The sequence below is a fragment of the Symphalangus syndactylus genome, chromosome 24, assembly GCF_028878055.3.
Source record: "Symphalangus syndactylus isolate Jambi chromosome 24, NHGRI_mSymSyn1-v2.1_pri, whole genome shotgun sequence".
Classification (NCBI taxonomy): domain Eukaryota; kingdom Metazoa; phylum Chordata; class Mammalia; order Primates; family Hylobatidae; genus Symphalangus; species Symphalangus syndactylus.
Window position 1 is genome coordinate 26,737,910 of NC_072446.2, and position 21,254 is coordinate 26,759,163.

Consider the following 21,254-nt stretch of genomic DNA (forward strand, 5'->3'; position numbering starts at 1 on the left):
AACAAAAACCCCAACAACACAGGTTCATATCCTGTATATCCTACCTCCCCAGTGGGTAGTGTGTGACCTTGGGGTGGGTCCTTTAGTATCTTAACCTGTAAAATGGGAGCAATAAAAGCCAACTCTATTTTTCATATGATCTGTCATCAAACTCCATTGCATTCTGCCATGTCCTTACATTAGCTGGGTAAGGAAACTACAAAAAGGCAAAGGGAAGACGGGCAAGGTACATGGTGCTCCCAGGTTGGTCTCATCAAGCCTGGCTCTATACTGTTATGGGTGAGGGTTATCTCGTCCTTTTTTCCTACACCCACTTCTAGAGCCCTTGATGTTCTGTCAACTCCCGCAAGGTAGAGGGCACAGCAGGTTCACCATCTGTGTTTATTACAAACTGTTTAATTGTTTCTTATCCCAATAACTTTACAAATATAGAATCACATGCTAGTCTGGGGGTGCTGTGCAGTAAGTCACTACAAACTCGCTCAGGCACAGCTTAATGCCGCTGAGATCCATCTAGGAGCAGTCCCAGCGGTGGCCTCAGCCATGTGAGGAAGAGGGCTTTGGGGGAGGGCTGCCAAGTGTGGCCAGGGGACCCGGCCTCAGGTCTGTGGAGGTGCTTCAACAGCACGATGCTCATTCTCTGTCCGTAGTGTCTCCATATACTTTCTCATCTTCTCCACCATCCAGGAGGGTAGGACAAAGGATTTCAATTCCTCTAGCTTCAGATCCAGGCATCCTCTTTAACAGACATTGAAGAGAGAAGTTGGGGGAAGTGAGTATGTAGGCCCTGCCTCATTCTAGGGGCTACTTTGAGGAAGGGAGAGGAGAAGGGGCAGGAGACCCACTGGTTTTACCTGTAGTCATCACTGGCCGCAAGGTCCCGGATGTCCTCCTCGATGAGGAGGTAGGCCTGAGGCAGGAGCAAGGGAGAGTGGTCATTGCCTGATTCATTTCACTCCAACTCAGTAACACTTGATTAAACATCTGCTTAATGTAAGGCCTGCTACTAGGTGGAAGCGGGGGATGCGGTTTACAATTTAGTACGGAAGAGTAAGTGGGGAGGGATGGGAATGGTTCCTTGAGATAATCTTTTACTAAAGTAGATGCTTCATGGATGGGAGAGTAGGGACTGGTGACTTATTTATAGCCTTCTCTTTTAAAAAAGGACCCATTTCTCTCTTGAATGGTGTGGTGAAAATTAAAAATAAATAAATAAATAAATAAAAGGGATCCACCATTGCTCCTACGCCTTTTGGTTAAGATCAAGTGTACGAAAGGACCCAAGGTGGGTTATAACAAAATGGCAAGAAAGCCAGCAAAATATACATGGAAACAGGAAATCAGGAAGAGGAAACCATGTGCTCCCTCTGAGGACAAAGATAACTTGGTTTTGAACTTTGTGGCAAAATGGAAAACATGATAAACTGCTCTGCTGTCTAGTAATTGGCCTGTATTGTACTGGGGCCTGTAGAAATGCTTTGTCACAATGCCTTGGTCTACAGTGGGTGAGGGCCCTTTTGTGAACTTAACACATAGGTCTTCTGTGGGAGACTTTCTAATGTTAGGGTCAGGAATAATTGTGTATTCCTTGAGTAATTTGTCTACATCTTATGGGCACTATGAACCATAACAGATCAGGTGTCCATGAGTGGGGCCTACAGCTGAATTTGCCAACATCTGTAGAAGTGCACAGGTCTCCCAGGTCAGCAATATAAAAAACACTTTTTTTTTTTTGTTTTCAAGAACTAGTTTTACTGGTGGCTTAATTTTAGGTCCTGCCCCCATCCCCTACCATCTATTTCTTATTTATGTAATGTTGCATTTTATGTACATGGAGCTTACCTGAAATCTTTTTTGAAGTAAAGCATAGGCATAAATAGAGTAGTAAAATAAAATAAAAGGTAGTTCTCACTGCCAGAAAGGAGATGGCATATCAGTTTGTAAGGCACTTAGATTCTAAAAGGAGCAGTACCTGTGGTGGGAGTGAGTGAGTCCTCAGGTGGGGGACATTGTGTGTGATGGACAAAGCCCTCAGCAATAGTTTTTGAACACATGCAATGATGATTTTCCTAAGGTTGCTGTTTCATATGATCTGAGAACTCTTTAAGTAGAGGTAAATCTGGAAGAGGCTGCCAGGTATGCAAACACATTTCATTGCTAACTCCTACTGACAAGGGTTGCTGCCTCGAGTACCGTGTTGAGAAAAGATTCTATAGCTGTGTCTGGTGGAAGAGTGATCAATGAGTGAAATCTATCAGTGGGTGCAGTAGTGGGGAAAAGTAGTACTGTGTGTCTTATAACTGCTATTCCCATGGACAGCTAATAATATCCAAATATGTGATCTTGGAGGCATGAGGTGAAAGTGTGAGGGGGCGGAAGGGAGACCTAGGGATAGGGAAGGGAACCTGAAGATTACAATTTGCTTTTCAGCATGAAGAAATAGGCCTTATAAGTCTCTCTTCTCACACATTGGTCAGGCTTTGGGAGTCAGATTTGGAGGTAGGCTGTCACCCACAGCCAAAATCCTGGTTCCCAGGTGGGGTGGGTCACTGGCAGTGGCACAAATGAATAGTGCTTACCATCTTGCCCCCTGTTGCCCGCATGTGATGCTGCTCAGCCAGCCAGTGCTTGTCCTGGGGGTCAGCTGCATACTGTAAGGGATGAAGTTGTAAGAGAATTAGCCTCGGGTAAGGGGCTATTCTCATTTGGTCCCAAAGCATACTCTTGGCCAGTTGAGCAGTTCTTACCAAAAGTCCTTGTCTCCTAGCGTGGTGGATTTAGAGGGCTCGCTAATCTCTTCAGAGAAAGCTGAGCCAAGCCCAAAGGGCAGACCATGGGACCCAATTCCCAGAGACTTAGTATACTCCCAATCTCCACCCCCTTCTCAAAACAAAGCACCCCGGGCAACTGGTGGGACTGATAACTATTATTTTAGAGCTTCCTCTTTTAAAAAATGATTGGAGGTGACTTATAACATCTGTAATTATTATGGTGACCATAATAAAACAAAAATCAGGACACCTCATGTACTGTCGGACGCATAATAGCATCATGGTTAAGAACTCGGTTTTGGAGTTACAAATAAGGTTGGTTGGTTTATTGATTGATTGAGACGGAGTTTCACTCTTGTTGCCCAGACTGGAGTGCAATGGCATGATCTTGGTTCATCGCAACCTCCACTTCCTGGGTTCAAGTGATTCTCCTGCTTCAGCCTCCCAAGTAGCTGGCACTACAGGCATGCGCCACCACGCCCGGCTAATTTTGTATTTTTAGTAGAGACGGGGTTTCTCCATGTTGTTCAGGCTGGTCTTGAACTCCCGACCTCAGGTGATCTGCCCACCTTGGGCTCCCAAAGTGCTGGGATTATAGGCGTGAACCCCCGCGTCTGGCTGTTTATTTATTGAGATGAAGTCTCACTCTGTTGTTCAGGCTAGAGTGCAGTGGCATGATCTTGGCTCACCGCAACCTCTGCCTCCTGGGTTCAAGCTATTCTTCTGCTTCAGCCTTGAGTATCTGGGATTACAGGCATGTGCCAACACACTCAGCTGATTTTTGTATTTTTAGTAGAGATGGGGTTTTGCCATGTTGGTCAGGCTGGTTTTGAACTCCTGGCCTCAACTGATCCACCCACTCAGTCTCCCAAAGTGTTGGGATTACAGGTATGAGCCACTGTGCTCAGCCCAAATAAGGCTTAAATTCTGGTTTCTAGGTTGGGCGCCTAGAAACCAGAATTTAAGCGCCTTAAAAAAAAAAATCGAGGAGTGAAGAGAAACTGATATATATTTTTTTGAGATGGAGTATCGCTCTGTCGCCCAGGTTGGAGTGCAGTGGTGTGATCTCGGCTCACTGCAACCTCTGCCTCCTGGGTTTAGGCAATTCTCCTGCCTCAGCCTCCCGAGTAGAGTAGCTAGGACTACAGGAGTGCACCACCATGCCTGGCTAATTTTTGTACTTTTAGTAGGGATGGGGTTTCGCCATGTTGGCCAGGCTGGTCTTGAACTCCTGACCTCAGGTGACCCACCCTCCTTGGGCTCCCAAAGTGCTGGGATTACAGGCATGAGTCACTGCACCTGGCTGAGAAACTGTTTTGCTCTCTACTACCTCCTGTGTATCGTCTGAATCTTTTTACAACGGGAATAGGTTTATGTATTATTTCTATAATCAAAACGTTTAAAAAAGGAAAAGAATTTGAATAATGCCTTCTGAAGGACAGAAAAATGGGCAAAAGATATAACAGGCAGCTTACAGAAGAAATACAAATAGATCCTAAATGACTGAAAAGATACTTATAATCACTAATAGAGAATTGTAAAGTTGGGCCAGGTGCAGTGGCTCATGTCTATAATCCCAGCACTTTGGGAGGCTGAGGCTGTGGATCATCTGAGCTCAGGAGTTTGAGACCAGCCTGGCCAACATGGTGAAAACTCATCTCTACTAAAAATATAAAAATTAGCTGGGCGTGGTGGTGGGTGCCTGTAATCCCAGCTACTCGGGAGGCTGAGTCAGAAGAATTGCTTGAACCTGGGAGATGGAGGTTGCAGTGTGCCGAGATCGTGCTACAGCACTGCAGCCTGGGTGACAGAGGGACACTCTGTCCCATTTAAAGAAAAAAAAAAAAGAATTGTAAAGTGAAACAACAAAAGAATTTTCCTTCCAGTTATTGGACTGGAAAGATTACAATGAGAAGTAATAACCACTGGTAATGAGAGTGTGGGTTGGGAGTTTATTACAAATGGTGGATTTTAGAATTGGGAAACTATGCTAATAATGATTAACACTTATTGAGCCCTTACTATGTGCCAGGCCTTATGCTGAGTGCTTTACTACAGTCTCTGTTAGTTAACCTTAAAAGGTTGATCTAGGGCTGGGCGCCGTGGCTCACGTCTGTAATCCCAGCACTTTGGGAGGCCAAGGAGGGTGGATCACGAGGTCAGGAGTTTTGAGACCAGCCTGGCCAAGATGGTGAAACCCCATCTCTACTAAAAATACAAAAATTAGCCGGGTGTGGTGGTGGGCACCTGTAATCCCAGCTACTCAGGAGGCTGAGGCAGAGAATTGCTTGAACCTGGGAGGTGGAGGTTGCGGTGAGCTGAGATTGCGCCACTGCATTCCAGCCTGGGTGACAGAGCAAGACTCCGTCTCAGAAAAAAAAAAAATGGTTGGTCTATCACTATTCTCATTTTATACAGGACAAAAACAGACTCAGAAATGTGGATCAATTCCCAGACTTGAGCTAGTTAAAAAAAAGAAAAAAGAAAAAGAAATGTGGAGCCATTTGTTCAAGTTCATGCAGCTAGTAAACTAATGGAACCAGGCCTGAAGCCATACTTTAAACCACACTGAAGTGGGAATTCAAAGTAGGTCCAAGGGCATATTGATTTTGAGGATGATACAAACAAAGCTGTTGGAGGACGTGGATCTTAAAGAACAGTCAGGCAGATAAGGGTGGGAGAGAAAGGCCACCCGGGTAATGGGAATAGCAAGAGTGACGACACTAAGAGCGGAAAACGAAGGAGCCACTGGGCAAACTGTTTAAGTGTTGGGACTCGAGGATATCAGACTGGAGAAGAAGCGTGAGCAGGTATGCCTTTCAAAGAACTTGAAAACTTGCACAGAATGTGGTAGAGAAAGCCCGTGATTCTGGGATCCCACAGGGCTGTGCAGTTCTAGTAAGAGGTGCCAAGCCTTACGTATAAGTGCAAAAAACCATGCGTGGAACACATATGCACTGCTATTCTTCAATCTACTTCGATGCTCTCGTAACTGATAAAATACAAAATCATCTAAGAGGGTGAGTGAGTTTATGATTTCCTCCATTATTCCTTCAAACAGTGGGGACCAAAACATAGCTGCTCTCAGGAAAGGAGTACCCTCTTTGAAAAGGCACAGGACCCTGCCTTGCTCCAAACTCTATTTTTTTTTTTTTTTGAGATGGAGTTTTGCTCTGTCGCCCAGGCTGGAGTGCAATGGTGTGATCTTGGCTCACTGCAACCTCCGCCTCCCGGGTTTAAGCAATTCTCCTGCCTCAGCCTCCCGAATAGCTGAGATAACAGGCACGCACCATCATGCCCAGCTAATTTTTGTATTTTTAGTAGAGACAGGGTTTCTCCATGTTGGTCAGGCTGGTCTCGAACTCCCGACTTCAGGTGATCCGCCCGCCTCGGCCTCCCAAAGTGCTGGGATTACAGGCGTGAGCCACTGTGCCCGGCCCCAGAGTTATTTTAAAATGCAAATGTGAGGGCAGTGTGATCTCGGCTCACCACAACCTCCGCCTCCTGGGTTCAAGCGATTCTCCTGCCTCAGCCTCCCGAGTAGCTGGAATTATAGGCATGAGCCACCATGCCTAGCTAATTTTGTATTTTTAGTAGAGACAGGGTTTCTTCATGTTGGTCAGGCTGGTCTCGAACTCCTGACTTCAGGCGATCCGCCCGCCTTGGCCTCCCAAAGTGCTAGGATTACAAGCGTGAGCTCACGCGTCTGGCCCAAACTCTAATTTACAGACAACCAAATATGGTAGTGGTTAAGAGCTCAGGCTTTGGTGAGGACAGACCTGGGTTTGAATCCTGACTCACCACTTCTAGCTGAATAACTGTGGGCAAGTCACTCAGCCTTTCTCAACCTCTGATTGTTTCAAATTTGTGAAATAAGGATGGCAAAACTTATTTTTTAAGATAATATAAGTATGGTATTTAAAACTGTGTTTGGCACCCAATAAACATGCAGGCAAAGTAGCTGTTATTACTGAGGCACAGAGGTGTTGAGTAAATCATGAAAGGTAAAGGTGAATGGCAGAGGCGCAACTAGAACCCAGATGTCCCAACTCCAAGATCAGTGTTTGTTCTAAGCTTCTCTGTGCTGAGTGGAGTTCCCAGTCTACTCCCAATGCAATGGCCTGCTTTCCTCCCAGCAGTCACCTACCTTAAAGAGGTGTGGGTGCTTGATGTAGATTCTTCCTCTGGTGCCCCCCATCCCCAGGGCTCTGAAAAGTAAAAGCCAAGTGGTCAAGATTCCAGAAAGTGTAGTCCTACTAGTGAACTCCTGAGCTGTTTCCTCAATCAGTGCCAAAGCTCTTAAACTTACTTGTTGGCTCGAGATCCCAACACAAAGGTAGTAGATTCATTCAGGCGAGCTGGGTCCCACTGTGCAAAAAATAGAGAAGCTGGTGAGGGTGAAATTTAATCTGATGGGTAGGACAGAAACACTCCTCCCCCTGCCCTTTTCTAACCCTTCCCTTGTCTATTATTTAATCAACAGTTTACCCAAGACACTGAGTACTCACAATATGCTAGGCCCTGTCTGTGCTAGATACTGAGGATAAAGAGATGAGTAAGATACAGTCTCTGTTTTCTAGGATGCCACCGACATATGTACAGATAATTACACCATTATGCAATGAGGCAATGACACAAGTGAGTGCAGGGTCTAAGGGCTGCCGAGGGGAGGGTACAGCCAGGAAGGCTTCCTTAGAGAGGCATTTCCCAAGTTAATTCTGAAAGGGTGAGCACAAGTTGGGGTAAAGGGGGTCAGGAACAAGGGCATTCCAGACAGGGGGCAGCATGAGCAAAGACAGGTGAGAGGCAGCTTGGCCTGCTGGAGAAACTACTAGTAATTCTGTGCTGCTAACAGAGAGAGTACAAATTAGGGAGTGGCAACTGATGGGGCTAGAGAGAGAAACACAGAGGAGTTGGAGGTCTTAGGAGGTTATGTTCAGGGGACTGTATTTTATTTCTTCTGTAGGCAATGGAGAATCGCTGAAGGCCTCTAAACAAGGAGTGAGAGTCAGATTTACTTTAAAGATACCTGAGTTTTCTAGCAATGTAGATAATGGATTTGAAGGGGCAAGACTATAGGCAGGGAGAGCAGTTTAGAGGCTGCTGTGATAAAGCACTGGAAAGCTGCTAAGGGCCTGAGCTAGGGCAGCAGTAAGGATGAAGAGAAGGAAGTAGGAACTGCAACATATTTAAGAGGAAGAATTGTCCAGGACTTGACTGGATGTAGGGAGGTGAGGAAGAGGATGGAGGAGGCAAAGATGATTAAGATAAAGAATGTAAAGAAGGGCTGTGAGGAAAGATTCTAATTTCATGTTTGGATATACTGAATCTGAAATGCCTATGAAACATCCAGCAGAGTGGTCAAGCAGATAGTAAGATACACAAGTTTTAAAGTAGAAAGAGAGGCATGGGATGGACAAAGAGGTATGGGAGTTTTAGAACATGGTGGTCCCTGAAACCAGAAGAGTATATGATTTAGATTATCCAGAGAGTTACTTTAGATGGAGAAGTGGGCCAAGGAGAGAATTCTGGGGAACATCCATTTATATAAGTCACTGCTGAGGAAGAACTCAGGAGAGAGAGGGAGGCAACAGAGGCTAATGGTTGAGAGCACAGACTCTGGTGTCAGCGGGTCTTGGGTTTGAGACTCAGCTTGATTACTTACGAGTTATGTGACTTTGGGCAAGTCTTAAGTACATTAAGTGTATAAGACAACTGAATAAAATAATTTATGACCACAGGGAAGCTGGCAGAAAAGGAAACGCCTCATTTATAGAATGGTTCACAGAATTGATCTCATAAGTTTGTTATAAAGATTAAATGAGATAGTCTACACAAAAGATTTAGGGCACTGCCCATTACATACTAAGTATTGAATCAGTATTAGTGACCACTAGCTCCTATAAGGAGAAGGCTTCAGCAAAGACTCAAGCCCTCTCTGTTTTGCCTCTAACTCCAATTCCTACACAGGATCCTCTCTGAGGCCAGTGTGGCTGGAGGTGGAGAGGGGGAGATGGCTCTGGAATGGTGTGCATGCACCCTTCGCCCCCTGCCCCTTTCCCTCATGGTGGGTCCTAGAGATAGTGGTATTATCTCCTAGGATCGTGATCTCTGCCATGCTCACATAATCATACCTTAGGGCCTTCTCGGCGAATTGGTTCACAGGATTTTGGTTTCCATCTGCTTGGAAGGAAAGAATAAAGGTGAATTCTCCAAGGTGAGACCTAGGACTAAATGCTGGCTTGCTGGTGGTGGTAGGAGTTCCTCACACACTCTCACTTTAGCCCCGGACATCCTCCTTTGTGATGACACATTAGGGGAGGAACAAAGGGAAAAAAGCACTAGACTAGAAGCCATTCTAGCCTAGCTCTGCTCTTACATAGTGGCATGAGCAACTCCAAGAACCTCCGAGTGGCAGTTTTCTAATCTGTCAAAAGAGACAAAAACAGCAACTGCCCTACCTGTCTTGTGTTTGTGAGGAATAAAACTGTTTTGTGTAGGAGACACATCTAAGGTATGACAGTTAATACTATTCCATCTGCTAAGCCAGCTGTTCCAAACTAACCCCACGCCCCTGAACCAGACCAGTGTGGCTTTATTTGATTTAAATACTGGGCTCCCATGTAAAGTTTTGTTTGAGAAAGATTCTGCTGCTTCAGAATTTTTTTAAAAAGTGGTGCTGGGGGGTGGGTTGAGGGGGAAGGAGGGATGAACAGGCAGAACACAGAGGATTTTTAGGGCACTGGAAGCACTCGGTGTGATACTAGAATGGTGGATGCCTGTCACTATGCATTTGTCTAAGTTTATGTACAACACCAAGAGTGAACCCTCATGGAAACTTGCACTCTGAGGATCAAGACGCGTCAAAGTAGGCTCATCAAATGTAACAAATGTACCACTCTGGTGCCTGATGTTGATAATGGGGGAGGCTGTGCATGTGTAGGGTCAGGGAGTATATGGGATACATCTGTACCTTCCTCTCAATTTTGCTGTGAACCTAAAACTGCTCTAAAAAAAAAAGTTAAGTCTTAAAAAATATATATATTTGAAAATGACCATCTTGGAGGCAATGTTAACTATATGACATTAGGCAAGTAATTCTGAGTCTGTTCTTTATCTGAAAAATTAATGATATCTTCTTTAGAGGGTGGCTATAAAGATTAAAAGGTAAAGTATGTAACGTATTTAGACCAGTTATAAGCATCCAATATATACTAACAATGACAAACTTCTGGAGTTTAATCAAGCTGGGCCAAACTGTTCAGGGGGTAAAACAATTTCCTCCTCACTACCCTCCTTCCTCACCCCTCAAACCAGGGTAACCCCCCTCCACGATGACTTAAGCTGATGGGTCTGATTTTGACAGGCACAGAACCCTGGCCTCTTTTCCTTCAGGGCCCCTCTCTCTGTCTGCTCCCCTATGCTCTCACCACACTGTTGGTCCCTACTCACACCATGCCGGCGGCTGCCCGGTCGCTTGACAGGATGTGTCCAGGAGGCCGTCCTTTCCTCTGCCACAAAAAAACAGCTGTCAGAGGTCTGACCCTGTGGTTACTCCCCATACCCCACTGGCAGGTCCAGGGTCACTTGGCAGAGATGGTTTTCCAAAGAGATCAAATTATGTTTGACAGGGACAGGGAGAAAAATTGCCTTGCATACCTAGGAAGGCTCAAAAGGGCTTTGAGGAAGCCCAGTACCTTGTGGAGTGAAAAGCCTTTTTTGAGAGACAGGGTGTTACTCTGTTACTCAGCCTGGAGTGCAGTGGCATGATCATGGCTCACTATAGCCTTGAACTCCTGGGCTCAAGTGATTCTCCCACTGCAGCCTCTCATGTAGCTAGGACGACAGAAATGTGCCAGCATGCCTGCCTAATTTTTTTTTTTATTTTAGAGACAGGGTCTCACTATGTTACCCAGACTGGTCTCAAAACTCCTGAGCCCAAGTGATCCTCCCCGCTTGGCCTCCCAAAGTGTTGGGATTACAGGTGTGAGCCACCACACCTGGCCTGACAAGCCTTTTTTCAGCCAGAAAACAAAACAAGAAATGGTTTACCTTTTTAGGAAGGGGGCTTCCTCGATGGGCACATTCTTCTTCTGCCTGACGGCCACGCTAAAAGAAAAGGGAAGGGAGTCAGTGGAAGGCCAGTGCCTGGGAGCTACAGGTCCTCTGGAGTTGCAGAAGACAGAGCCCTGGACTACAGCTCTCCAGCCCCGCTCTGACCCAGGCCAAAGAAGCCCATCCAGCATGATGCTCTGTGGACCTGGTCCTACAAATGGAAGTACATGAAACCTCCAGGGCCCACATATTTCACTTGCCTCCCAGCCTGAAGGACCTCCTGCTCCAATACCCCAGAATACAGTGACTCTGACCTTTATTCCTGGAAGCTCATGGGTCAATCTGGGTATTACTTTTTCTCCATCTGAAAATAGCAGTTTAGCCTGAAGGGAAAAAGACCAAGTGTTACCAGTCACTATTTTGGTGGGTAAGCACACCCTACCTACTTCCTTTTTTTTTTTGAGACAGAGTCTCCCTCTGTTGCTCAGGCTGAGTGCAGCAGCACCATCTTGGCTCACTGCAACCTCCGTCTCCTGGGTTCAAGTGATTCTCATGCCTCAGCCTCCAAAGTAGCTGGGACTACAGGGGTGCGCCACCATACCCATCTAATTTTTGTATTTTTAGAAGAGATAGGATTTCACCATGTTGGACAGGCTGGTCTTGAACTCCTGACCTCAAGTGATCTGCCCACTTCCCAAATATATATATATATATATTTTTTTTTTTTTTTTTTTTTTTGGAGATGGAGTTTCACTCTCGTCGCCCAGGCTGGAGTGCAGTGGTGCTATCTCAGCTCACTGCAACCTCTGCCTCCTGGGTTCAAGCGATTCTCCTGCCTCAGCCTCCCGAGTAGCTGGGAATACAGGTATGTGCCACCACGCCTGGCTAATTTTTGTATTTTTATTGGAAACGGGGTTTCACCATGTTGGTCAGGCTGGTCTCGTACTCTTAACCTCAGGTGATCCACCTGCCTTGGCCTCCCAAAGTGCTGCGATTACAGGCATGAGCCACCACGCCCAGCCACATATATATATATATTTATATGCATAGAAACAGATATCTATTTTTTAAAAAACTTGAATGATCATAGCTGAAAAAATTTAAAAATGTAAAAAAGCAAAATAAGAAAAACCTGGAATCTCATTAAACTACTGTTAATGTTTCAATGTAAATTCTTCCTTGCTTTTCCCATGTAAATACATACTATATGTTTTTTCAAACTAAATACATTAGTATAACACATATTCCTCAGTAAGCTGCTGTTTTTCTTTTTTTTTTTTTTGAGATGGAATCTCGCTCTGTTGCCCAGACTGGAGTACAGTGCTGCGATCTTGGCTGACTGCAATCTCTGCCTCCCAGGTTCAAGCAGTTCTCCTGCCTCTGCCTCCTGAGTAGCTGGGATTACAGGCATGCCACCACGCCCAGCTAATTTTTTTTTTTTTTGTATTTTTAGTAGAGATGGGGTTTTATCACGTTGGCCAGGCTAGTCTCAAACTTCTTTTTTTTGAGACGGAGTCTTTCTCTGTACCCCAGGCTGGAGTGCAGTGGCGCGATCTCGGCTCACCACAACCTCCACCTCCTGGGTTCACGCCATTCTCCTGCCTCAGCCTCCCGAGTAGCTGGGACCACAGGCGCCCGCCAACACGCCCGGCTAATTTTTTGTATTTTTTAGTAGAGACGGGGTTTCACTGTGTTAGCCAGGATGGTCTCGATCTCCTGACCTCGTGATCCACCCGCCTCGGCCTCCCAAAGTGCTGGGATTAGAGGCTTGAGCCACCGCGCCTGGCCCAGGCTAGTCTCAAACTTCTGACCTCGTGATCTGCCTGCCTCAGCCTCCCAAAGTGTTGGGATTACAGGCGTGAGCCAGTGCGCCTGGCCTGCTGTTTTTCTTTTAATAAATATTGAGTACCTAGGACCTAAGTGCTGTGGACACAGCAGTAACTAGGACAAGCTCTTGTGGAGCTTATAGTTTGTGGGTGATCTGGATAATACGCACAGAAACAAACAAGGTAACTGTGGATCATGATAGATGCTGTGAGAAAAAAAGAAAAAACCCAGGCAGATGTGACAGAGAACCACCAGAGGGGGAGGGCTACTTTGAGGGAATGGCCAGGGAAGGCCTTGGTGAGAAGGTGGCCTCTGAGGTTGAGATGTGAAGGACGCTGTAAAAAAAAGCTGGGCAGAAGTGTTTCAGCAGCAGGGAGGAGTGCAGAAGCTCAAAGGTGGGAACACCTGGCTCATTTGAGGAAGAAAAGGATGGAATGGGCAGAGGGCAGATGGTGCATGTGCAGGAACATTGCAGCAGGTGGAGAATTGGGTTCACCTGACCTCTGCCGGTGGCATTTGACAGTGCTGAGGGCTCCCCCTTCTGGAAACACTCTTTTCTACAGGCTCCTGTGGCCACACTTGCCCTTCTACTTCTCTGGCCATTCTTTCTTAGCCTTCTTTGCTGGCTTTTCCTCCTCAATCTGGTTCTTTTCCCTCTATCCTCTCTCATTACATATTCTATCTGCTCTCACCTCACAGCTTCAATTAATATCTATAACCCGTAACTCCATAATTCAGCTGTAGACAAAAGGTTATCCTCTTAGCTCTAGACTTATATACCATATAGTCTGCCCCATGTCTATGCTTGGATGGCTCAAAGCTGCTAATCCATAACTGGATTCATGTTCTCCTCCTCCAAACTTTGTCCGTTTTCACTGAAGGGTAATCAAGTCTCAATGTGTAATTATGCATACATTTGTTGGTAATCTAATTCATACCTGTCTGCTTAAGTAGGCTGTTAAGTTCTATTAGAGCAGGAAGCTTGTTTGTTCATTTATCATTTGTTTGTTCCTTCATTTACTCAATAATTCAGCAAACTCTGTACATATACTAAGAGTCATATTCCAGGGCTGGGAATACAGTGGTGAACAAGATTAGGCCTCAACTCTTGTAAAGCTCAAGATTTTAGCAGAGGTAGGAGTGTGAGGGGAAGACCTCTCTGATATTTAAACTAAGATCTGAAGAAAAGAAGGAGCCGGCTTTACAGGGTTAAGGGTAGAGTACTTCAGGTACTAAGAACAGCAAGTGAAATGGCCTAAGCTTGTGCTGGAGGAGCAGAAAGGAGTTCAGAATGGCCAGAGTATAGTCATTAAAAAAGAGGTGAGATGAAATGAAGTTAAAGAAGCAGGCAGAAGCCAGTCAAGGGTGGGCTCTGTGGGTCATGGTAAGGCATTTTTTTTTTATTACACTTTAAGTTTTACGGTACATGTGCACAACGTGCAGGTTTGTTACATATGTATACATGTGCATGTTGGTGTGCTGCACCCATTAACCCGTCATTTAACAGTAGGTATATCTCCTAATGCTATCCCTCCCCCCTTCCCCCACCCCACAACAGGCCCCGGTGTCTGATATTCCCCTTCCTGTGTCCATGTGTTCCCACTGTTCAACTCCCACCTATGAGTGAGAACATGCAATGTTTGGTTTTCTGTTCTTGTGTTAGTTTGCTGAAAATGATGGTTTCCAGCTTCATCCATGTCCCTACAAAGGACATGAACTCATCCTTTTTTATGGCTGCATAGTATTCCATGGTGTATATGTGCCACATTTTCTTAATCCAGTCTATCATTGTTGGACATTTGGCTTGGTTCCAAGTCTTTGCTATTGTGAATAGTGCCTCAATAAACATACGTGTGCATGTGTCTTTATAGCAGCATGATTTATAGTCCTTTGGGTATATACCCAGTAATGGGATGGCTGGGTCAAATGGTATTTCTAGTTCTAGATCCCTGAGGAATCTCCACACTGACTTCCACAATGGTTGAACTAGTTTACAGTCCCACCAACAGTGTAAAAGTGTTCCTATTTCTCCACATCCTCTCCAGCACCTGTTGTTTCCTGACTTTTTAATGATCACCATTCTAACTGGTGTAAGATGGTATCTCATTGTGGTTTTGATTTGCATTTCTCTGATGGCCAGTGATGATGAGCATTTTTTCATGTGTCTTTTGGCTGCATAAATGTCTTCTTTTGAGGAGTGTCTGTTCATGTCCTTTGCCCACTTGTTGATGGGGTTGTTTGTTTTTTTCTTGTAAATTTGTTTGAGTCCATTGTATATTCTGGGTATTAGCCCTTTGTCAGATGAGTAGATTCAAAAATTTTCTCCCATTCTGTAGGTTGCCTGTTTACTCTGATGGTAGTTTCTTTTGCTGTGCAGAAGCTCTTTGGTTTAATTAGATCCCATTTGTCAATTCTGGCTTTTGTTGCCATTGCTTTTGGTGTTTTAGACATGAAGTCCTTGCCCATGCCTATGTCCTGAATGGTATTGCCTAGGTTTTCTTCTAGGGTTTTTATGGTTTTAGGTCTAACATTTAAGTCTTTAATCCATCTTGAATTAATTTTTGTATAAGGTGTAAGGAAGGGATCCAGTTTTGGCTTTCTACATATGGCTAGCCAGTTTTCCCAGCAGGATCATGGTAAGGCATTAAGACTTTATTCTCCCTGCAACAAGAAAGTCACTGAAGGGTTTTTAAAATGGGGAGCGACATGATCTAATTCATCTTTAAGAGATCAGTCTGGCTGCTGTGAGAAGCTGGCTGCTGTGGAACTGGGTAATGGTGAATGTAACTCTGGACTGAGATATAAATGTGTGAATTATGAGCAGCTGAATTGGCTTCCAAGCCACAGGACTAGATGAAAACACCTATGAAAACAGTGAGCCATGAAAAAGAAGGGGTTTGAGGACTGAACTTGGGAAGGCACCAAGTTAGAGGCGGGGGTGAGGGAGAAGAGTAGGCAATGAGGTTGGAGCAAAGTCAAGGCACTCAAGCCAATAGAGGAGCGTTCCAAGAAACACGAAATGATCCACTGTGACAGATGTCACTGAGAAGCTGAGTAGGTTGAGGAGAGTTAGGGACCAGAGGGTTTGACAACACGGAAGTTACTAGTGACCCCGACAAGAGGGGTTCCAGTGAAGTAGTGGGAACTGAAGCGAAAACAAAGTGAACAGAATGAATGGGAGGTGAGAAAGTGAGCCAGCGACTATTGGCGACCTTTCCTGATGTCTCCCTATAAAATGGTGATGGCAACAATTCCTCCTACTAACAGCAGCTGACACATGTAAACAGGTTCTCTACTGTCTTGGGAACAGTCATTTATAGACCTGATGTCACGCCTCCTGACCACACCAGAGAGGCAGGGAGGCAGCAGGATGCTCATCCCCATGATACCAAATGGGGCCGTGATAACTTGATCCACCAAGTACCCGCAGGGGTAAGACAGATCTTAGCTATTCTAATTATTGTGTGTCTTAAGCCATTTCTTTCTCTTTTTTTTTTTTTTTGCTTTGCTTTTAAAAATGTTTTTCTAGCTCTATTGATGTATAATGGATAAACACAAATGGTATATATTCAAGGTGTACAATGTGATGAATTGACATACATATACATAGTGAAATGATTACCACAATGAAATCAATCAACACATCCACCACTACCATTTTGTGTGTGTGGACACTTAAGATCTACGGTCTTAGCAAATTTCAAGTAAACAATAAACTATAGTCACCATGCTGTACATCAGATTGCCCAGAACTTGTTCGTCTTATAACTGAAAGTTTGTACCCTTTGATTAACATCCCCCCACTTCTCCCCTCCAGCTACTGCGATTCTACTCTCTGCTTCTATGAGTTTGCTAAGCCACAATTTCTTCATCTGTAAAATAGTAATTAAAAGATATCTTCTGTACATGGTTTCTTCTGAGACATAAAAAAATAATGCATTTACCCTGGTACCTGACATATAGTAGCTACTTCCCTTCCCTTCCCTGTCAGCAACAGCCTCAAGCCTATCTCGATATGTGGCTTGCTGGGCATTCCCCAAAATACCACTGATGACAAGATCACATTTCTTTTTTTTGTTTGTTTTTGAGACAGTCTTGCCCTTTCACCCAGGCTGGAGTGTAGTGGTGCCATCTCGGCTCACTGTAACCTCCGTCTCCCGGGTTCAAGAGATTCTTGTGCCTATGGCTCCCAAGCAGCTAGGATTATAGGCGTGCGCCACCATGCCCAGCTAATTTTCGTATTGTTTGTAGAGATGGGGTTTAGCCATGTTGCCCAAGCTGGTCTCAAACTCCTGGCCTTGAGTGATCTGCCCACCTTGGCCTCCCACAGTCCTGGGATTACATGTGTGAGCCACCACATCCGGCTTAAGATTACATTTCTTATCAGAGGCTTGAGAGTTAAACCTTGTGCCTGCATCTCTTGTCCCCTTTGGTCTCACCTGCTCCAGGCAGCTCCGACAGGCTTCCTGGATCAGCTGCTCTGCGTCCACCTCTTCCCCAACATTGTCTCGCACGTTCAGTGCTGCCTTCTGGAAGAACTAGGGGAGCACAACAGAGGACAAGGTCAGAGTCCTGTTAATGTGCATCAACCTGAAGGAAACTGAATATAAAATAAGGTTTTATCCTAGCCTCATACAGAAGGGAAAAGTGATTATGAGCAAGGCTTTGGGATCAGCCAGATTTAGATTCACATTTCAGGCTCAACCTCCTCCCTTTATTCCCCCTCTTAAGGATATAATCGTGGAGGTGCCCTACAGACTGAGGTGTAAACAGTGCCAAAAATCAGGCCAGGCACGGTGGCTCACGCCTGTAATCCCAGCACTTTGGGAGGCCGAGGTGGGCGAGATCGAGACCATCCTGGCTAACACGGTGAAACCCCGTCTCTACTAAAAATACAAAAAATTAGCCGGGTGTAGGCTGGGTGCGGTGGCTCACGCCTGTAATCCCAGCACTTTGGGAGGCCGAGGCAGGCGGATCATGAGGTCAGGAGATCGAGACCATCCTGGCTAACACAGTGAAACCCCGTCTCTACTAAAAATACAAAAAAATTAGCCGGGCGAGGTGGCGGGCGCCTGTAGTCCCAGCTACTCAGGAGGCTGAGGCAGGAGAATGGCGTGAACCCCAGGGGGCGGAGCCTGCAGTGAGCCGAGATCGCGCCATTGCACTCCAGCCTGGGCGACAGCGAGATTCTGTCTCCAAAAAAAAAAAAAAAAAAAAAAAAATTAGCCAGGTGTGGTGGCAGATGCCTGTAATCCCAGCTACTTGGGAGGCTGGGGCAGAGAATTGCTTGAACCCAGGAGGGGGAGGTTGCAGTGAGCCAAGACCGTGCCACTGCACTCCAGCCTGGTGACAGAGTGAGACTCTGTCTCAAAAAAAAAAAAAAAAAAAAAAAATTTTTTTTTTTTTAGTACAGATGAGGTCCCACTATGTTGCCCAGGCTGGTCTCAAACTCCTGGCCTCAAGTGATCCTGCCTCAGCCTCCCAAAGTGCTGGGGTTGCAGTTGTGAGCCACTGTGCATGGCCCCAATAATGGTGATACTATTAAACAACTAATAAAAATACTTACTGGACACTTTTTTTTTTTTGAGACGGAGTCTCGTTCTGTCGTCCAGGCTGGAGTGCAGTGGCGCAATCTCGGCTCACTGCAAGCTCCGCCTCCCGGGTTCACGCCATTCTCCTGCCTCAGCCTCTCCGAGTAGCTGGGACTACAGGCGCCCGCCACCATGCCCGGCTAATTTTTTTTTGTATTTTTAGTAGAGACGGGGTTTCACTGTGTTAGCCAGGATGGTCTCGATCTCCTGACCTCGTGATCCGCCCGCCTCGGCCTCCCAAAGTGCTGGGATTACAAGCGTGAGCCACCGCACCCGACCTATTGGACACTTGTTATGTCCTAAGCACAGTGCTCAGCACAGTACATTTAAGTCACTTCATCCTTACAAGAGGTCAACAAAAAAAAAATACGTGAGTGACAAGGGCAGATTAAAAAAAAAAAGATATTTGAATTACCCTCAAGGAGGGAATAAAATTCTTGGGGGATTAAAAATTCGAAAACTGGCCAGGTGCCCTGGCTCACACCTATAATCCCAGCACTTTGGGAGGCCAAGGCAGGCAAATCATTTGAGGTCAGGAGTTCGAGACCAGCCTGGCCAACGGTGAAACCCCGTCTCTACTAAAAATACAAAAATTAGCCACACAAGGTGGTGGGCACCTGTAATCCCAGCCACTAGGGAGGCTGAGGCACAAGAATCGCTGGAACCCGGGAAGTGGAGGTTGTGGTGAATCGATATTGTGCCACTACACTCCAGCCTGGGTGACAGAGTGAGACTCTGTCTCAAAAACACAAAACAAAACAAAAAAAACAACAACAAAAAAGGAAAACTTTAGATATCTGTGTGTAGGAAGGAGACAGACTGGTGATGCAGGGAAAGACTGGGCTCCTTATGAGTCTCTCCCCTGTTATTTTTTATCCTGTGTCCCTCTCACCTTCATGTACTTGTTGAAGACAGTCTGGATCTCCTCGTTGATGCTAGGCTGCAGGACAGCTCGGAGGAGATCCATGGAGATGGCAGGATCTGTGAAACTGCATTCAGGAGGGAGACAGGGTGAGGGGGCATGTCCCAAACATATTCTTTCCCAGCCTCCCCAGTCAATTATGGACATAGAATTCTTCAACAGTAATAGACAGCTTTTATTGAAAACTAGCTACGTGCTCAGATTTTGTGCAAATCACAGAGGCATGACTTTCTTTCTCATAATAACTCTATGAAATGCGTATTATTTTCAAAGTTTTTTTTTGTTTTTGTTTTTTTGAGACGGAGTCTCACTCTGTTGCCCGGGCTGGAGTGCAGTGGCGTGGTTTTGGCTCACTGCAACCTCTGCCTCCCGGGTTCAAGCAATTCTCCTGCCTCAGCCTCCTGAGTAACTGGGATTACAGGTGTGCACCACCACGCCCAGCTAATTTTTGTATTTTTAGTAGAGACCAGGTTTCTCCATTTTGGTCAGGCTGGTCTCCCAACCTCAGGTGATCTGCCTGCCTCAGACTCCCAAAGTGCTAGGATTACAGGCGTGAGCCACTGCGTCCGGCCAATTTTTTGTATTTTTGGTAGAGACGGGGTTTCCCCATGTTGGTCAGGCTGTTCTTGAAGTCCGACCTCAGGTGATCCGCCCACCTCAGCCTCCCAAAGTGCTGGGATTACAGGCGTGAGCCACCGCGCCCGGCCCAAAGTGTTTTTATGAAATATAATACTTATACAGAAAAGTCTATACACTTTAATGAGTAATTATAGTGAACATCCATTTCACCACTACCAGCATCCCAAAGGCCCACCTTGTGCTCTCTCCCTTCCCTGACATGCATACTATTAATCCCTCTTTATAGCTGAGAAAACGGGCTCATCATAGTCTGCATGAGAACACAGTTGTCTCACTCCAGAGCCTGTTCTCTTACACTCCATGCTAACTGACCTCTTTAGAGCCCTCAACCACAGAGCCAGTGAATGTGAGGGATCTTAGGTATTGTTTATTCCACAACCCATCTCCTGTGCCCTTCCCCATTTTGTACGTGAGTTCAGAGAAGAAAGTGACTTGACTAGCTCAAGATCACACAGAGTTACAGAATCGGAGTCTCCTCTTTTTCAGTCCTGTGCTCTTTCTACCGGCGGTAGGTCTCCATAGCCTTGTGCACTGGGGATCCCAAGCTGCCATGCAAGCCAGTGGCTGGGATATAAGTCCCATGCAGGGCCAGCCTTACCTTGTTGTCATCTGTGAGCGGCGGCCCCTCCGCTGCACCTGCCGGTGCTTTATCATTATGTTCCAAGGGTTCTGTGGGGACCAAGGGAACAAATGTCACTGCGGCCTGTGACACTGGGGTGGGGTGGAGGGGAGGGTGGGTATGAAGTTAAACCTGGACATCCCTGCTTCTCAGATCCGTCACCATCTCTCCCGCCTTGGGGTATCGGGGGACGACAATAGTTGTAAGGCCTCCTCCACCAAAGATGAACTGAGGAAGTTTCCTGCCTTAAAAGTCCCGACCCTGCCTTCTGGCGCCGCAGGAGGAAGGGAAGCAGTGTTTACCGAGGGTCAACTCTGTGTCAGGTGATGTCCTGGGCGCTGTACCCGCCTTTATCTTCCCATCCCACAACAACTTTTATGAGACAGGTACTAATCATTTCCATTTTATAGAAGAGGATCCTGGGACTCAGGGGGTTGACAGGAATGGCCCACGTCACCTAGCTAGGAGGGCGGCACCAGAATTTAAATCCAGGTCGTCGGGCTGCGAAAACGCCAACCCCCTCTGCAGCCCCAGCCGCCGCGTTCTCTCGCCCGCGGGCCAGGGTACCAGGAGCCCGAAGGCCGTGCCCGGCCCAAGCCCAGACCTCACCGGGCGCGCCCTCACCGTAAGAACCAGCTGCCCCGCTGCGCCCGCATCCCCCAGCTCCAAGCCGCCCCGCTCGGCCCCGCTGGGTCCCCGCGGCTGCTCGGCGTCGCCAGTGGCTCCCATGGCGCCCCCGGCCCCCACAACTCCGCTGGACTCTGTCACCGGCCGGAAAGTGGCGCCGTGACGTCACTGGAGCGCGCTGCTCGTCCGCCCGGAAGCACGAC

At 46.4% G+C, this 21,254-nt stretch overlaps 1 protein-coding gene across 1 annotated transcript; it reads right to left on the reverse strand.

The window, feature by feature from the left end:
- Positions 1-367: 367 nt before the first annotated feature.
- DNTTIP1 (deoxynucleotidyltransferase terminal interacting protein 1) lies at positions 368-21,238 on the reverse strand. The gene is made up of 13 exons (XM_055265757.2): positions 21,049-21,238; positions 20,404-20,474; positions 19,137-19,233; positions 17,093-17,191; positions 11,141-11,209; positions 10,824-10,880; positions 10,224-10,282; positions 8,906-8,951; positions 7,081-7,139; positions 6,919-6,979; positions 2,580-2,651; positions 855-910; positions 368-738 (listed from the first exon to the last, which is right to left on the reverse strand). The coding sequence occupies exons 1-13, from the start codon at positions 21,151-21,153 to the stop codon at positions 600-602; spliced, it is 990 nt and encodes a 329-aa protein (XP_055121732.1). The 5' UTR covers positions 21,154-21,238; the 3' UTR covers positions 368-599.
- Positions 21,239-21,254: the final 16 nt, after the last annotated feature.